This window comes from Cynocephalus volans, chromosome 13, assembly GCF_027409185.1.
Source record: "Cynocephalus volans isolate mCynVol1 chromosome 13, mCynVol1.pri, whole genome shotgun sequence".
Lineage (NCBI taxonomy): Eukaryota > Metazoa > Chordata > Mammalia > Dermoptera > Cynocephalidae > Cynocephalus > Cynocephalus volans.
The window spans coordinates 88,355,929-88,374,967 of NC_084472.1; the positions used below are offsets into that span (position 1 = coordinate 88,355,929).

Consider the following 19,039-nt stretch of genomic DNA (forward strand, 5'->3'; position numbering starts at 1 on the left):
TGAGCATATGTCAGTAGAAACTTCCAGAACTGTAAAGCAAAGACAAAAGAAACTAGGGAAAAAAAAATGGAACAGAGTATCCAAGAACTGTGGGACAACTACAAAAGATGTAAAGTATGTGTAATGGGAATACCAGGAGAAGAAAGCAGGAAGGGAACAGAAGAGATAATTGGTGTAGTAATGCCTAAGAATTTCCCCAAATTAATGTCAGACACCAAACCACAGATCCAGGAAGCTCAGAAAACACCAAGCAGGATAAATGCCAAAAACAATAAAACAGAAAAACCCCTACACTTAGGCATATTATATTGAAACTGCAGAAAATAAAAAATAATGGGAAAAGTCTTGAGAGAAGCCAGAGGGGGGGAAAATAACTTTCTTATAGAAGAGCAAAGATAAGAATTATATCTGCCTTTTCATCAGAAACCACACAAGCAAGAAGAGAGTGAAATAAATTGTTAAGAGAAAAATAATCCATCAACCTAGAATTCTGTACCCTACATAATTATCCTTCAAAAGTGAAGGAAAAATAAAGACTTTCTCAAACAAACAAAAATTAAGGAAATTTTTGCCCGTAGACCTGCCCAGCAAGAAATGTTTTTAAATTCTTCAGAGAGAAAGAAAATGATACAGGTCAGAAGCTTGGATCTACATAAACAAAGAAAGAGTATTGAAGAAGGAATAAGTGAAGGTAAAATAAGAACTTTGTTTATTCCTAATTGATCTAACATATAATTTGTTCGAAATAATAGCAACAATATATTCCATTATATACACGTGTGTGTGTGTGTGTGTGTGTGTGCATGCTTATGTATAAACGAAATGAATGACAGCAATGATACAAGGGACAGGAAGAAGGAATTAAGAATGTTTTGCTATCATAAGATACTTGCACTGCCTGTGAAGTGGTATAATGTTATTTGAAAGTAGATTTGGACTAGTTATAAATATATAGTACAAGTTCTAGGGCAGCCACTAGAAAAAGTAAAAAGAGAAATATAATTGACATGCTAAGAAGAGAAAATAGAATTATATAAAATGCTCAATTAAAACCACAAAAAGTGGTAAAAGGGTAGAAAACAAAAGTAGGAACAAAGAACAAGGGCAATGAATAGAAAACAGTAAAAAATACAGTAGATATTAATCCAACTATGTTAATAATCACTTTAAACATCAGTGGTCTGAATATACCAATTAAAAGATGGAGACCATCAGAGTTGATCAAAAAACAAGAACCAACTATATTTTGTCTACAAGAAACCCACTTGGAATATAAAACACATGCAGACTAAAAGTAAATGGATAGAGAAAGATATACCATACTAACACTAATCAAAGGAAAGTGGGAATAGCTATATTAATTGTAGATGGAGCAGACTTCACAACACCTAAGGTACAATCCATGAAAGAAATAACTGATAAGCTGGACTTCATTAAAATTAAAAAGTTCTGCTCTGTGAAAGACACTGTCAAGAGAAAGAAAAGACAAGCCACAGACTGGGAGAAATATTTGCAAAAGACATATCTGATAAAGGGCTGTTACCTAAAATTAGAAAGAGCTGTTAAAACTCGACAATACAAAATGAACAGACAATTTAAAAATTGTCAAAAGACCTGAACAGACACCTCACCAAAGAAGATAGACAGAAGGTAAATAAGCATACAAAAAGATGCCCAACATCATGTGTCATTAAGGAATTGCTGATTAAACCAACAGAGAGATACCACTACATACCTAGTAGAATGGCCAAAATCCAGAATACTGACAACACCAAATGTTGACAAGGATGCATTCATTGCTGGTGGGAATGTAAATGGTACAGCCACTTTGGAAGACAGCATGGCAATTTCTTACAAAAGTAAACATACTCTCACATATGATTTAGCAGTTGTGTTCCTTCGTATTTTCCCAAAGGAGATGAAAACTTACATCCACATAAAAACCTGTACATGGATGTTTACAGCAGCATTATTTATAATTGCCCCAACTTGGAAGCAATCAAGATGTCCTTCAGTAGGTGAATGAATAAATAAACTGGTATATCCAAACAATGGAATATTCTTCAGTACTAAAAGGGAATGAGCTATGAAGCCATTAAGAGACATGGAAGAAATTTAAATGCATATTTTTAAGTGAAATAAGCCAATCTGAAAAAGGTGTGTACTATGTGATTCTGCTTTATGATATTCTGGAAAAGTATAACTTTGGAGACAGTGAAAAGATCTGTGGTTGCCAGGGGTTGGGGGAAGGGAGGGATGAATAGATGGAGCACAGAGGATTTTTAATGCAGCAAAACTCCTCTGTATAATACTGTAATGGTGGATACATGTCATTATACATTTGTCCAAACCCATAGAATGCACAACACCAAGAATGAACCCTAATCTAAACTATGGACTTTGAGTGATAATGATGTGCCAATATAGGTTCATTGATTGTAACAAATATACCATTCTGTGGATGATGTTGACAATGGGATAGGTGGGGGGGGGGGGCAGAGAGTGTATGAGAATCCTCTCTTTCTGCTCAATTTTGCTGTGAACCTAAAATTGCTCTAAAAAATAAAGTCTATTTTTAAAATATGTTATGGTGAGGAAGATTTGTTAATCTTTTAAATACTTACAATATATTGCTATATTTTTGATAATTATTAAGCAATTTCTGGTCTTTACTGTTGTTTTTCTTTCCCTCCCTATACTTCACTTGTCTTGTTCACAACTATATCCTTACCTCTTAACACAGTGCCGGGCATATATTTAATAATGTGTTGGGTACTGCTCTAAGCACTTTACTTATATTAATTCATTTAAACTTCACAACAGCCTTTGAAGTAAGTACTCATTCCCAATTTACAAATGAAGAAACTAAGACACAGGGAAGTCCAGCAGCTTGCCCAAATTCACAAAGCTAGAAAGCAGCTGAAATGGAATTTGAACCCAAGCGATATGGTGCCAGAGCTCTCACTCTTCACCGCTAACTTATACCACTTTTCCTTAGAAGGCAGTTAACAAATATTTGTTGCTTATGTGAATGAGTGAATGAATGAGTGAGTGAGTGAATGATGTGAAAAAGCAACATTTAATATAGTATTAGTTCCAATCCAAGGGCATGGGATATCTTTCCATCTTCTTGTATCTTCTCTAATTTCTCTCAGAAGTGGTTTGTAGTTCTCATTATAGAGATTTTTCACATCCTTGGTTAACTCAATTCCTAAGTATTTTATTTTTTTGGTGGCTATTGTAAATGGGTAGGCTGAATCAACATAGTGAAAATGTCCATACTACCCAAAGTGATATACAAATTCAATACAGTCCCCATCAAAATTCCAATGACATTTTTCTCAGAAATGGAAAGAACTATCCAGACATTTATATGGAATAACAAAAGACCATGCATAGCCAAAGCAATGCTGAGCAAAAAAAATAAAGCTGGAGGCATAACACTACCTGACTTTAAACTATACTACAAAGCTATAATAACCAAAACAGTATGGTACTGGCATAAAAACAGACACACTGATCAATGGAATGGAATAGAGAATCCAGAAATCAACCCACACACCTACAGCCATCTGATCTTTGACAAAGTCACCAAGCCTATACACTGGGGAAGAGACTGCCTCTTTAGCAAATGGTGCTGAGAGAACTAGATATCAATATGCAGGAGAATGAAACTAGACCCATACCTTTCACCATATACTAAAGTCAACTCAAAATAGATTAAAGAATTAAATATACACCCTGAAACAATAAAACTTCTTAAAGAAAACATAGGAGAAACACTTCAGGAAATAGGACTGGACACAGACTTCATGAATACGACCCCAAAAGCACGGGCAACCAAAGGAAAAATAAACAAATGGGATTATATCAAACTAAAGAGCTTCTGCACAGCAAAAGAAACAATTAACAGAGTTAAAAGACAACCAACAGAGTGGGAGAAAATATTTGCAAAATATACATCTGACAAAGCATTAATATCCAGAATATACAAGGAACTCAAACAACTTTACAAGAAAAAAACAAGCAACCCAATTAAAAAATGGGCAAAAGAGCTAAGGAGGCATTTCTCTAAGGAAGATATACAAATGGCCAACAGACATATGAAAAAATGCTCAAAATCACTCAGCATCTGGGAAATGCAAATCAAAACCACACTGAGATACCATCTCACCCCAGTTAGGATGGCTAAAATCCAAAAGACTCTGAACGATAAATGCTGGCGAGGTTGCGGAGAAAAAGGAACTCTCATCCATTGTTGGTGGGACTGCAAAATGGTGCAGCCTCTATGGAAAATGGTATGGAGGTTCCTCAAACAATTGCAGATAGATCTACCATATGACCCAGCTATCCCACTTCTGGGAATATACCCAGAGGAATGGAAATCATCAAGTCGAAGGTATACCTGTTCCCCAATGTTCATCGCAGCACTCTTTACAATAGCCAAGACTTGGAACCAGCCCAAATGTCCATCATTGGATGAGTGGATACGGAAAATGTGGTATATCTACACAATGGAATACTACTCAGCTATAAAAATGAATGAAATACTGCCATTTGCAACAACATGGATGGACCTTGAGAGAATTATATTAAGTGAAACAAGTCAGGCACAGAAAGAGAAATACCACCTATTCTCACTTATTGGTGGGAGCTAAAAATAAATAAATAAATTCACACACGCACACAGAAAATAAACCGGGTGGGGGAGAAGACATAACAACTACAATTTCTTGAAGTTGAGATGACAAGCAAACAGAGGGGACATTGTTGGGTGGGAGGGGGGAGAGGGAGGAGGGAGGAAGGTTTTGGTAATGGGCCATAATAATCAACTACATTGTATATCAACAAAATAAAATTTAAAAAAAAAAAAATAATAATAATATAGTATTAGTTAATTTTTATTTTTGAAATATATTCATGCAAAATTCAAATGTCATCAGCAAAAACACAGATACTAAATTGTGATAAATTCACAGAGTGGAATATTATATAGCAGTGAGGAAAATGAGTTACAACTACATTTAATAGTGCGTATGATTCTCATAAGCATAACATTGAGCAAAAGAAATAAGAACCTAGAGAGTTCCTACTGTACTATTCCATTTATACAAAGGATAAAATAGGCAAAAGTAACCTATGTTAGAATGCTGGTAACCAGCAGGGCACTCAGGGAGGCTTCTGGAAACTGGCCATGTTTGTTCCTTCATCTGGTGCTGGTTATATGGCTGTGTTCAATTTGCAGAAGTTCTTTGAGCCATACACTTGTATGTGCACTCTTTGGGTAGATAAATTCTACTTCAATAAACAGCTCGTTAAATGGCTAAGATAGTGAAAAAGGTTGAAAAGATGGATAAGAGGTTAAAAGTGTATTCACCAAAATGTTAACAGTAGATATTTCTTGGAAACAGGGCTATTAGTAGTTTTTTATTTCTGTTTTGTTTTTAGGTTTTCCAGATGTAATAAAATAATCACCTTTTGCCTATGTAATAAGATTTTTTAAATGTGATTAAAATAAACTTGCCCCTGAATCAATGCCTGCTCCCCTCAGCATGAGCCGGGCATGTGGTGTTGTCCCTGATGGGGGAAAAAAAGACACCACCTAGTTTGCTGCCTGGTTTGCCCTCCTGACTTTAGTCGACGGTCTTTCAAGCCTTCTAGCATGTCTTCTAATCAATATTTAGTGGGTTTCCTGTGTTTTCATTTTCTTTGCTAGGCTGAACAGTCCAAAGAAGAGCAGAAGCAGGGTTTGAATGCAGAGAAGCTGATGAGGCAGGTCTCCAAGGACGTGTGCCGCCTTCGGGAGCAGAGCTGGAAGGTTCCTCGGCAGGTACAGTCCTTCAGGTAAATGGTCCCACCCCGGCACAGCTTTCGGGTTGTGTCACGTAGCCTGATAATGTTGGCATTAGCCTCAGAGTGCAGCGAAAGTTTATATTAGGACATGAGACAAAAATCCTCTGTTCCCCAGCTTGAATATGTTATTTTCCATTTTCTCCTTCCTGAGGTTACAAACTCAGCTGGCAGAGTTAAAGCCTTGATTAAAGCCTGCCTCCCCAAACACCTATGGCGTCCCCAGCTCTTAGTAGCCGTTAGCACATCTTATTGAGAAACCTGGATACAAGATACAGAAAGGTGCAGAAAAGTTGTATATCTTTAGGGTTTTGCTGTTCACTCATTTTACACATTCTTTGGTGATACAGAGGCAAAGAACATGTGCTCCCTGCTCTTCTAGAGGGGCTGTGGTCTGTGGGAGACAGGCGGATAACCAGGTCATTGCAATGCCATGTGGAAAGAGCTAGCTATAGGTATAAGGAAGGACTCTGAGAACAGGCAGGAGGAATCTAAGTCTTTGTGGGGCAGGTGTTGGGGCTGTAGACACTAGCAGGAGAAGATTGTGAGAGAGGCAGTGTTTGAATCCATCGTGGAAGGGTAGGTATGAGTTCATCAGGCACTAGGGATGGTAGATTTGGGTAGGGCATCGAGGCAGGATGAATAGCATGGACAGAGGCATGGAACCTCAGAGATCAGTGCCAAGTTCTGTGTACATGGTAGAGCTGCCAGCGGGTGAGCCCGTTGGGTAGAGCTGGGCTCAGACTGTATAAGGCCTTGCATGCTGTGCTGAAGGTTTTCAGTTGTGGTTTTAGATGGTGAGAGAGCCAGCAGGGGTCTCCGAGCACAGAGGTAAATGGTGGGGATAGATTTTGTGTGGGGCAGATCCTAGAAGCATTGTGGAGAGTGGGCTAGGGAGAAATTGGTAAAGGGAGGCCATTTAGGTCTTGGGAGGTGAGTGGAAGGAGCTGCATTGTGCTGTGGGCACTTGAGACTGGGCGCACTGGGAGAGGAGCAGGCACACGGTGGGGGTATCGAGTTCTGCTTTTGCACATATCTGGTTAGCAATGCCAGTAGGACAGCCCAAGGAACTATGGCCAGTAGCTATAAGTGGAAATAAAAATCTAAAGCCTGGGTTAAGAGTCAAGATGGGAGATAAAAACTGGAAGTCTTCATCCTCGATGTGGGGGTTCCATCAATTTAAAACCACCAATGGGCCAGACATCCCAGAAAATGTGAAAAGGTGACTAGGAAAGGGGCCTGGTGGACACCAACCATTGGAGGGCTTGCAGCAAAAAAGCTGTAAGAAGGAATGGTCAGAGGTGAACGGAGAACCAAGAGAGAGTGGTCCTGGAGCTGGAGGGTGGGGAGAGAAGAATGTTTATAACAGAAAAGAAGAGAATTGAAAAACATTGCCCAGATGAGTTGATCTGGAGGCTACTGGTGACCATACCAGGGACACTTTCAGTTAAGTGAGAGGAGGGTCATGGAAAAGGGTTTGTTGTTTGTTTCATTTTTGGTTTGGGTTTTGTATAGAGGAGTCTTTAGAAAGCTTTTAGGCTTACGTGGGAGACACCCAGAGGAGAGAGGGTGTTTTGAAGTGTGGGGAAGCTGGGCTGCCTGGTGGGGCAGGGATCGTTGTGAAGGGGTGGGGTTTGGTGCCAGGTGGAAGCGTGAGGCCAAAGGAAGGAGCTGGGGGTAAAGGTTGTACTACAACAGCCCAAGTCCAGAAGTAGAGGGAAGAGAAACTGAGGCATACTGGGCTTATGACTATGTTTTATGTGACGTTTTATAATAAAGAGTTAGGTTTTTCCAGCCTCCATTTTGCTAAAGAACCATTTTTGTAACTTTTAGGGCTTATTACTACTTGTGTTTTTAGAACTGCATTGTGATGAGAGGAATCTTCTCATGCCTTTGGTGCTGTGGTCACTTTAAGAGTAAGCAGCATTGTCTAGCATGGAAAATCATACAATTTCCAGTTGTTGCTAAAACCCCAAACAGAATGTATGAACATTCTCAGCTTCCCTTAAGATACAGACTCATTTATATCAGGCAGGTGATAAGAATGACTGAGATAGACCTAGATAAGACAGACTGTCCTGGAAGCATGGTGGTGCCTGTGAGGGGTGCACATGTCACTGACACCTGGCTGGGCTGGTGAGAGATTAGGGCATGGTGAGGCCTGGGGCACTCTGCCCTACACACAGGTGTGGCTCCGCCCCCAGCTCCTTGTTTTACCTGGAATCAGGAGCCCAGTGTTCTTCAGCCTTCTGATTTTTCAGGAGAAGTTAGAAATCAAGAATTTTGTATGAAATATCTCAAATATAGGGCTGGCAACTAATTCAGCTATTTTAAAATACCCCAGTTTTCAGCTGTGCCTTAAGGCCTACGCTGGCATCACAGCCACACTCCCTTGCCTTTTTAAATTACTTATTTCTTATGGAATTGAGCAAATCTGAAGGACACTGTACCACAAAAATAGCTCCTGTTCCAATCTTCACGGTTTTTTTCTCTATCCTTTCCTTAGTCTTCAGAACATTGCCACCTCTGTCCTTGTTTCTAACCCCGCACTTTCTCTTTCATGTAGTCTGTTCGTTTCTCTAGGGAGGGCCAGTGCTGTATTCCTCTTTACAGCTACCAACATGCCCCTCATATGTAAAGTGCTCTCAGTAAATGTGTCAGTGAGATACTATGTATGATGTGAAATTTTATAGAAAAAGAGGTGTACTGCTCTTGTCTTTGGTAATTATACATTCCTAAAACCATTTTTTTTTTTTTTTCAGCACTCTCCTAACTTGAAAACTATTCTGCCCATCTTTTTCAGCTTCTAACTTCCAGGTGGTTTCTGCTTATCCCTGCTTTGGGGTGCTGGACACTTTTACCTTTGAGATAGTAAAGTTCCTTCTCCTCCCTTCATTTGAGTCATAGTTGCCCCTGCCTTCACATGATATTGATTTTAAATAATTTTCCTAGTATCATGTACTTTTCTGTGAGGTCATTGAGAAACTTTTGTGTAGGATTTTGGCCTTTTTGAATCCTCTACTATCTGTTTTGGAAACACTTTTACCTAGACCAAACCCTTAGTGGTTTAAAATCTGTCTTATATTGGAAGTCCCAGACGGGAACTCACTGGCTTAGTCTGTAGGTGATTTACCGTGAGCTGGAGCTGCTGTTCACCTGTATATCGTATCTTTAAAAGGCAGACTATCTTGATTTTCAATGGAGTTCTACCTGAGGGAAAACTACTCTTATCTGGGCATATAGAGACACCACTGGAACTCTTGGGGACTATATAAAAGGTGATAGTATTTTCACTTTGTCCTTAAGTCAGTTTATTTCTCACCTCTGACTCTAGGGAGAAGATTGCCTACTTCACCAGAGCGAAGATAAGCATCCCATCCCTGCCGGCTGATGATGTATGACCGCATTTCTTAAGAAATTATTTTTGCACCTATTTACTTTCTTAAGGAGGGCAAAAAACTGAACTTTTGTTTTATTTTTTGTTTTTTGTTTTGTAACATAACTGTCAACTCTTGAAAAACTTTCATTTCACATCAGATTTTCAACATGTTAATTTGTAAAATACCTTGAATGTAATGTTTAAAAAGGAAGAAAAATTAGATAACAAAAATGCGATAATCTGGCACACAAATGTTGCACAGTATGTGTGTATTGCCAGTGGGCTTTATTTTGTAAAAATGGAATAGAGGCAGTACCCGGTGTATATCCTATTGAGCTGACTGTAGAGAAACAACGTGGTTTAGCAGAGGTAGGTTTTGCTTTCCGTTTGTTTGCTTGTGATAGACTGGGAAGGTGGCAGCAGTGCCATGTGGTATTTTTGTACTAGGCAGCAGCTCTCTGAATTTGAAGTTAAGCATGAACATAAGCTTGAGTGCTGAGTTTCAAGTCCACCTGAAACAGGTGCTGTGTTCATTTCCATCACCTGTGTTGGAATGCTTTGTTTACTTAAAACAATTTCCTTTTTCTTCTTTTATATTTGTCTAAAGAAAACAGAAATGTAAGATACTAAAGTCCAAGAATATAAGAATACAAAGGAGCAATACTCCTGGCTACTTTAAAGATCTTGTGATTCATGACATTGAGGGTAGGGGAGAGAATACCGGTTACCTTAAAATACACTAAAATGAACTCATCAAATGGGCAGCTGCTTCTTCTAACTCAACCTAAACTTGAGTGAGCGTTTAAATGCGAGTTTCCCACTTGCACCAGTGTTTTTTGTCCTACGTAGAGGATGGTGCTGGTAGGAGAACATGGTGGGCCTGGTGTTCTGAGGACAGATAGTACTGCTGACGTGGATGGAAACACATCAGCACTCATTTGGTGAAACCAAGAACAGAAGAAAAGGTATCCATTCTAAATATAGCCATATTATTTTGAATGAAAATAAATTTCTATGCTGATAAAAAAGAAGAAAAGGCATCTTGATTGCATGCAAGTTGCCAAAAATTAAAAAAAAAAAAAAATTATCAAACAGATTGCTAACATTTACTAGAATTTACTTTGCAGCTCTCATTTTTAGGGGATTCTACTATAATTCATGGTAAATAGTTGGGAGGCAAAAGGAAGAGTGTGCCTGGGGGATTTTTCTTTTGAAGTATAGGCTAAATCTTTTGTTAAAAAAACTATTCTGGATGACCAAGTTTAGAGATCTAAACTGACTAAAGTATCCTCCAGTTTAGAATTTTATCTTACCCAACCCAGGCACTTCTTTGAAAAAACAAATTCTTAGTGTAGCTCTGCCAGCATAAAGGCTTTTAAAATGTATAGTATTTAGGCAAGTTAATCCATACTTATTACTCAGTCTGTTATACTGGAAGAAGCAATTTTTGGTTACCCATCTTATATAGCACACTAAATCAATTTTTATTTTTTTTAAGAAATGCAAAATCATCTTAAAGGAATGGGCCCCTTAAAGAAAAAAACTTCTGTTCCTGAACTAGAATCCTCTCTAGCAAGAATTTTTATTTTCTTGAAAGTAATTATATTTATTTTGGAAAGTTCGTTTTATCAGAATCAAAGTTGAAATTAAGCAATTTCTGAGCCTAGAACTTAATTTTTTTCCTAAATGTCCCACCAGTTACATACAAATTTTTTTGAAGCTATAACTGGACGTGACACTACTTTGAACAAAAACCAGCCTAATGAATTGACTGAATCCAGCCCTTCAAGGCTGCCCAGTTCATTCTATTAGATGACTGAGGAAAACTAGAAAAATACCATTCATCCTTGTTGAGGTCAAATGTGAAAGAATTAAATGTTTATTTAATGTAGAGTTAAATGAAGGTCAGCTGTTTTCAGCTTCTTAGTTTGACCATGAAAACATTTATAGAATTATGTGTAGTTGTACCGTACGATTTTATTTTCTTCATTTATTTATTTACGGTCTTATTTATGTTCTGTTTAATATATAGTTTGGTTCTGGCCATTTTAAATGTTTGACATAGAAGAGGCTACATTGGAATATTTACAGCTTTATGAATCTTCATCAGATTAGCTGTTAACTTTTTGTAATACAAAAAGTTTCAGAAAAGTATTAAAGAATAAAATCTGTCTCAGGCTGGAAGTTAACAGTTGTGACCAAGATGCTTTTAGTTTTATTTTACAAAATTTACTCATTTCTAACATGAGAGACAAACTTATTTTAATATAATCCTTTATCCACACTTTAAAAATCAGCAATAGTATTATGTATTTATAGGCAGCTTTTAATAATCCTCTCATATTTGTACTAACCCAAATGATTCACAGTGACAAAACATTTTAATAACTTGATCACAAAACCATATGGACAGATATGAATTTTACTCTTATAAATACTATTTTTAAAAGGTAGAATTTATTCTGCACAGGGTAAAAAGAATGTAATATTTAGTTCTCAAGTTTGAATTATCAGTATGTTATTACAATTTTGTATATCAGAATCTTAAGTGTTACAGGTACAAAAAGAATATTGCTAGCCAAATGAACAAAGTTAGCTGAATCTCTGTAGCACGCAAAGCAAATAAGTTTAAAATCTGTTTTTTGTTATTGCTTTATCTATATTGTATTAAGTATCAAAAGCTCAGGACTGATCTAAATATTTAATCAGGTTAAATTCTGAATATGTTTCTGTTTTAATTTGTCTTGTTCGTAAAAGTACGCAAATATATCACATAGATTAACTTTGGTTTCTGCACTTTCCATATGTTTGTGGATGGGAAAAAAAATTCAGTGTTTTTTTTTTTTTTTTAAACAAAAATACATATTGCCTAATACTTTATTTCAGTGTCGTTTATTGTTCAGTTAATATCCCTGTTTGGCACAAACAAAAGAGTTTATTTGAACCATGTACCGAGCAGACATAAAATCTTTCATGAAGAATTCCCAAAGCCAATAGTCTGTTGTGAATAGTTCTTATTTGGACTACATGTATTGCTGATAAAAAGACAGAATATTTTTATTGTGTAAATAAATTGAAAGGTTCCAGACTATGTGCTCTGTCATCTCACCGGCTAAGCTGGCAGTGTGCTCCGAGACAAGGCAGCAGTCCCGGGGGCTTCTCTGGCCATATACGCCAGTCCTGACCTGCCATGCCCCCTGAAGCTGCCCAGAGCCAGGGGCGGGCAGGAATGTTGGCCATCAGATATAGAGCATAGGACACAGAAGAAGAAACGCATTTGTGAGGCAGATTCTACACGAATCTTCCAAAACACAGGATTACCCCTCTGTGCTTCTGACATACTAAGGAAGGCACAAATGGATATGTCTGACTTTTTTGAAAAAGGCTCCATACAGGTACTGAGGTGTCTTATTGAAATGATGGTGTGCCCCACATCTCTCACCTATAAAGCTTCTAAAGCCAGCAATTTTACTATATCAGATGTCATGCATTTTAAATAAATATGCCACGAGACCTTAGTTTCATTATAGTAGGTTATCTTAAACACCTGAAAGAAGTTAATGATTAACAGTAACATTTCCGATTGCCAAAATGATTCATCTCCTTACGAATAATACCTTTAAAGATACATGAGTACTAATGTAATGTTTAATTTACCAGTTCTGTACAATCACTGAACCTATTTTAAAATTGAGAAAACTTATTCACAATAATGAGTATGATTACTATTAGGTCTTGATCGGTTTTGGTCTCACAGCAGAAGATAAAAGTGGTTTGCCAGTCTTAGAAAGAAATTATAGTTTAAGAAGCTAATAGCCACTGGAAAAAATGCATTTTAGAAAATCAAAGAGTAGTGAATGGGTCACTGTGTAACGGTATATCCTACCAAATTCAGGGTTGGGCAAGCATCTCCTGAAGAGTAGATACCATTGTTCCCTTCTGGCTTAGATCTTCAGGTTTGTGTTTTTCATCTCTAGTCGTTGATGGTGATCATGCATTTCTGCCACTGTGTAGTGGCCTGAAGCTAGAGGAGCTTGGGTTGAGCAGGCTGCACAGTTAAGCAGACACCCTCCTAGTAGAAGAGAAAATCCAGCAAACCAGCCAATAAAGAGAGCTTCCCCAAACTCCCACCTGGGGACAATCTCAGGGATGGTCTCATCCCAGAATTCCTGAACTGTCATGTGAGCGACCCAGGAGACCGGAATGAGGGTAGTGATTCCTGATATCCAGAACAGAATTCCTCCCAGAATTAACAGTCGCTTCTTGAGATCTTGCTGTCTCTCTCCAATTCTCAGACAGTCCAGACCAAACCCAGAGACCAGCAGGCCCGGAAATCCCAGTCCATTTGACAGAAACATTAAAATCCTGGAGATCCTGAGTTCCACAGGCAAAGCCAGGAAAGAATCGAAGTCCTTGCATTGCATCCCAACTTCCTCTTGGATGACACAGGTTTGCCAGAGTCCCATGGTCCAGTTTTCCATTTCATTTAAGTCCAGGTTGAGGTTCTTCCAATATGGCATGTAGTTTGTAAGACAGGATAAAACCCATCCCAGCAAAGATAATGAAATTCCAGCTAATTGTGCTACAGTTCTAAATACTAAAACCATTATAAAGTTCAGAAAGCCACACTAACTCCTGCCCTTCAGTTGCTGTGAAAAGAAGTGTGATAATTGTGTTATCACTTGCGGAGCTCAGAGATATTTTTTCACTGTGCGTATAGGAGGACTCCTGCCAGAGTCGCTATTGTTTGATTCGATGTTGAATAGGTTTCAGAAAAGGATAGGGAAATAGTGCTGCAAACCAAGTGCTGTAATGCCAAGGTGTGGCCAAGATCACTTTCGTGTCCTATGGGCTGAATTTTATATAAAGCAGTTTGTCACTGAAATAAAATTAAATAGTAATAATCCTCCTTTCATTGTTAAGGTATAAATGGCTTTCATGTTGTTCTCAACCTTTCTACCAAGTCAAAGAATTAAGAAGTCTAAATGGAAAATGTTTAACTGACAACTTTGATTCAACTCCCCCTGCTTTATATCTTACTAATTGCACCTGTCAGCTTTTCATCTGTTACAGTTCTCACATTTTAATACAATACCGGGTATTATCATTTTTTAACAATAGGTTCAAGGAAAGTATTTCTTAACCAAACAAATCAATCTTATAAATCTCTCTAGACCTTAAATCAGTCCTGTTTTTAAAAAGTTTCTTAAGCTACATATACCACATAGCATATGAAAGAATACCAAACTGAATGTTGTCTATTTATCTACATGCATTTCTGTCAAATTCATGCGCATGTGCATAAACACTTGTTATTTTTTTTTCTTTGCTTAAATATGCTCTCTATACTGTGGAAAAGTTAAGCAGTAGGACTTTGTAAGTTAAAATGGATATCTGTTCACCCCTAAAGTATGTATTTTTATATATGATTACATGTTTATAATTTTTAATTGAAGAAAGGAAATTTTTCATTTGGGCAAATGAACTGACATTATCCAGATATCAAGAAAAACATCTTCGGAATTGTTTTTCTTTTTTAAATATGAAGCTTTTGAGGAAAGAGATAAGAGATTGGCCAGTATTTTCAGTGTGAGAGTATTGCAATGTATTGAAAACCTTTAGCTTCATAAAATCCTGTTACACTGGTGCCTAGTTAATTTCCTAAAGCAAACCACTTCTGTTCAAAGAAGACCAAAGTCATTATGTGGAAATAGCACTTGGAGATTGGCTTAGCATGTGGTTTTGCTAATGTAGAACTGCTTAAAAGATTTCAGGTTGTTAATTTTTTTCTGTAAAAAATAGAAACTAATTATCATTTCCTGCTACCAGTAAAAACCAAAAGAACTTTCTAATATGAAACACATTAAAGCTTAAGACTGCTTATATTAGACAACCACCACCACTTAATTTAAATAACCAGATCAATAATTTTTTTCTCTCATACCTATATAATGCTTATCATAATAATTTTCTTTTACATACAAGATTTCCCCTCATTCTTATTTTTTCAGATTTGGCAGGGAGGGGCGTCTAAGTATACAAGAATAGTTATTGAATGAGAAATTGTGAGCACTACAGATTTAGTTACGTAACAAAGACCTCTTTGTCATCATAGTTGGTGTAGGATACATCTCTCTGGCCTTGTCAAAATCTTGTACTTTAGGATCTGCAGTTCCATTTTCCAGGTATGGACACTGGGTTTGCATTTCTGCCACTGCGTAGTGGCCTGAAGCTAGAGGAGCTTGGGTTGAGCAGGCTGCACAGTTAAGCAGACACCCTCCTAGTAGAAGAGAAAATCCAGCAAACCAACCAATAAAGAGAGCTTCCCCAAACTCCCACCTGGGGACAATCTCAGGGATGGTCTCATCCCAGAATTCCTGAACTGTCATGTGAGCGACCCAGGAGACCGGAATGAGGGTTGTGATTCCTGATATCCAGAACAGAATTCCTCCCAGAATTAACAGTCGCTTCTTGAGATCTTGCTGTCTCTCTCCAATTCTCAGACAGTCCAGGCCAAACCCAGAGACCAGCAGGCCCAGAAATCCCAGTCCATTTGACAGAAACATTAAAATCCTGGAGATCCTGAGTTCCACAGGCAAAGCCAGGAAAGAATCGAAGTCCTTGCATTGCATCCCAACTTCCTCTTGGATGACACAGGTTTGCCAGAGTCCCATGGTCCAGTTTTCCATTTCATTTAAGTCCAGGTTGAGGTTCTTCCAATGGGGCAAATAAGTTGTAATAATGGATAAAACCCATCCCAGCAAAGACAATAAAAGTCCAACAAACTGCATTGCTATTCTAAAGACTAAAGCCATTGCAACAAATCTTATGAATTTGCCACCCCTATAGAATCTGCTGTCTTGTGTGGTTGACAGTAGTGTGACAATCTTGGTTCTATGCTGCCTAGAATATAAGCTTTAGTCATTAACTCTTTGGGCACCCTGAAATGCGTTTTTGTTCTTCTTGAATATAATGTTTCATGTAAAGGACGAAGGACTCTGTTAAAACTATGAGTTAGGCTTTCTGATAAGGATTTGATCTGTTACTTTCCAATTTGCTTGGTAAAATTATATCCCCAATGCCTGATGATTTTAAGTCTAAGGATGAACAAAGAGGGCTCTATGACCCCTCACCCTAAAATACAACAGAAATCTTTGTGCTTCACTATGGATTAATTAGATTTTAAGTGGTGATAAAAGGCCAGCTCTTTCTACAACAGGACTTCATTGTAATAGCTGAATCTGAGATTTCAGGGATGCGAAACAAGGCCTCGTAAAGAAAGGTAGACTGTTTCCCTATAATCTTTATTCTTCTCGGACTTCCTTAACCTACACAAGAGCCTGGCCCATGTTCTTCAGTGTCATAGGGACTCAGTTGGGACTTGGCGGAAAGGTTTCCCACAGATTCCTTTGAAAGGTAGAGGCTGGTTCACTGGATTAATTAAAAAAGGGGGGACTGAGACTGATGGCCAGAGGTACTGAGGAAGGGAATACCCTGGGAAGCTCCAGCTTTCACTCAATGATTTTCTCCATCCTCATTAAGGACTTGGAGTAAAACATGAAGCGTTAGTGTCCAGGGAGGTGTTTTTTATCCAGAGCTGAGCTGTCCTCCTTGTCATTTCAACTGTATAGGCAAAGCAACACCAGACATCAAGACTCCTGCTAGTCCCAAGACAAAATTCTCTGGTACGAAAACAATAGCCACACTGGAGCTGACCTTTGGGCCTCATCTTATTTGTTTTTTTGGTTTAGGCCACACCTTGAGAGCATACTTCTGCAGAGCATGACCCCTCTGAGAATACAGGGCCTGGTAGCAGGACAAGAGGCTACACTCTGCAGATTCCCAGGGCTTCTCCATCTCCAGCACGGGCCAACTCCTCTCTGCAGGGGTCCTGGGAGTCCTGTACCCAAACCAAGAAGGCAGCATATGATGGGCTCACAGGAAATGTAGGTTCCTAAAGTGGAGCCACTGCCCTAGAAGATTCTAACCTGGTGAAACAGAATGACTGCCCATCATGTTGTGACTGTTGAGTGTGGTCCAGGATCAGAGATGATCTTTTATGATGTTGCTAAATAGGAGATCAGAGAGACAGAGCCCAGATCCTGAAGTATCCAAAGTAAGCATAAGAGTTGGGTTGGGGGGTACTTCAGCTTTTCCCATCATCTTACGTTTAAAAAAAAAGTTTGCCGCAGATGATTTATTCCTTAATTTTCACAAATTTTCAGAATACCTTAGGATATATCCATGTCCTCAGTGTACTGAAATAGAAGTTATTCCAGTGTAGTAAAGAAATGGAGCCTCATTGCCAGGAGGGATATTGATGAGCTGCTGTGCCTTCCAGGAGGCAGTGGGTGATGATCTGCAGAGAAATTGTTCAAAATTATAGAAAGACAATTCTTAATATTGCACTGAAATGTTTTAAAACTGTAATGGAATAGGCTGCTCTGTGAGGTAGTGAGCGCTCCATCCCAAAGGTGTTTAAGCCAAGGGTAATTATCACCTGCCATGGTGATCATGGAGGAAATTTCTGCTGTGGTCAAAATTGGACCCGGATAACCTTGAAGAATCCTCCCAAATCATTTATTATTTCAGCCTTTGAAAAAATTTTCTTTGAGCACCTCCTACTGATCAGCAGTAAGTGCTGAAGGTACAACCAAAAATAGTATGGATGCAGTCCCTATCCCTGCTTCTATGGGCTCTCATTCAAATAGAAAAAGACCACAGTATATGAGTGTTAAAAGACAGAATTACAGTAAATCTAGTTTCATGGATCTGAATTGGCTTTAATTGTGATTCTAGAATTGGGCAGCAGTCTGGACCAAAAATGGTTCAGAATGCTCCACGCCACCACACTGCAGGTCATATTTATACCCAGAAAAAAGGAGGTGACATACAGAGCAGCCTAATTGGCTGTGGTTGGCTTTTGCCTTACTTACATGGTCATGTTTTGGCACCATTCAGCCTCTGATTGGCTGCAAGCTTGGCTACTTGTTACAAGAGCATACTTCCAGGTTAGGTTACAGTCTGTTTACCCATCAAGTTGGGCTGCATTTCGCTATCTACAAAGAAATCTTTACACCAAACCCAAAATACGCATGGAGGCAGCTTTAGGCCAAATTTGTTTCATTTTAACACAAGTAAATAAATAAGAAAATTCAAAGAAATGAAAAGAGCTGAGGTTTGAGTGTCCCAGGCAGAGAAACCCCTGGTGCAACAGCCCTGAGGCAAGAGGCTGCTTGGTGGAAGAGCTGGGAAACAGGAAGGCAGCCCCAGACACGGATCTGGGGAGAACTCCCCTCTCCACATCTCAGTTCAGGGATCAGCTGCTTAAACCAGACCCCGTTGCTCCCAGAGTGGGGGTGGAGTGAAATTCAGCCAGAAGACAAATATTACCACCACACTGTTCAGCATGTGGAAGACTACATTATCTCTGTCTCAGGATCATTAATCACATACATGTATACAATGAACAGAACTTGAGAGGTCAGCCAGGACTGTCAGGATTTTAGCACTGAAAGTCCTACATCCTGAGAAACCCCTCAGTCCAGGGCAAGGGTTGATAAATGTCCCATGATAATCCATCCCAAAACTTAGTCACTTAAAACAAGTCACTTCTGCGTATTTTGTTCATGAATCTGCAGTTGGAGTGAGACTCTCGGGGCACAACTTGTCTCTGCTCCCAGTGGTGTCAGCTCAGTGGAGGGAGGGCTGGAGGATCACTTCTGAGATGGCTCGCTCACGTGGCTGGCGGTCACATTGCGCTTGGCAGAGCCAGGACGGAGGCCTCAGCTCCTCTCCACGTGGCTTGTG

At 38.8% G+C, this 19,039-nt stretch overlaps 3 protein-coding genes across 3 annotated transcripts in view; 1 reads left to right on the plus strand and 2 right to left on the minus strand.

Moving 5' to 3' along the window:
- The window catches only part of WWC2 (WW and C2 domain containing 2), a 223,341-nt gene extending 212,116 nt beyond the window's left edge, over positions 1-11,225 (plus strand). The window contains exons 22-23 of the mRNA XM_063076826.1: positions 5,717-5,844; positions 9,185-11,225. Coding sequence (XP_062932896.1) covers positions 5,717-5,844; positions 9,185-9,251 — 195 coding nt within the window. The 3' untranslated portion in view covers positions 9,252-11,225. The remainder of the gene's footprint in view (positions 1-5,716; positions 5,845-9,184) is intronic.
- Positions 11,226-13,173: 1,948 nt separating this feature from the next.
- Positions 13,174-13,836, minus strand: CLDN22 (claudin 22). Its single transcript, XM_063077551.1, has one exon. The coding sequence runs from the start codon at positions 13,834-13,836 to the stop codon at positions 13,174-13,176; it is 663 nt and encodes a 220-aa protein (XP_062933621.1).
- A 1,473-nt stretch (positions 13,837-15,309) lies between these two features.
- Positions 15,310-16,044, minus strand: LOC134361713 (putative claudin-24). Its single transcript, XM_063076706.1, has one exon. It carries the CDS (start codon positions 16,042-16,044, stop codon positions 15,310-15,312), a length of 735 nt encoding a protein of 244 aa, XP_062932776.1.
- Positions 16,045-19,039: the final 2,995 nt, after the last annotated feature.

What these genes read in the sequence shown, in the direction of transcription:
- CLDN22 (XM_063077551.1), bottom strand. Translation starts at nt 13,836, where the DNA reads ATGGTTTTAGTATTTAGAACTGTAGCACAATTAGCTGGAATTTCATTA.
- LOC134361713 (XM_063076706.1), bottom strand. Translation starts at nt 16,044, where the DNA reads ATGGCTTTAGTCTTTAGAATAGCAATGCAGTTTGTTGGACTTTTATTG.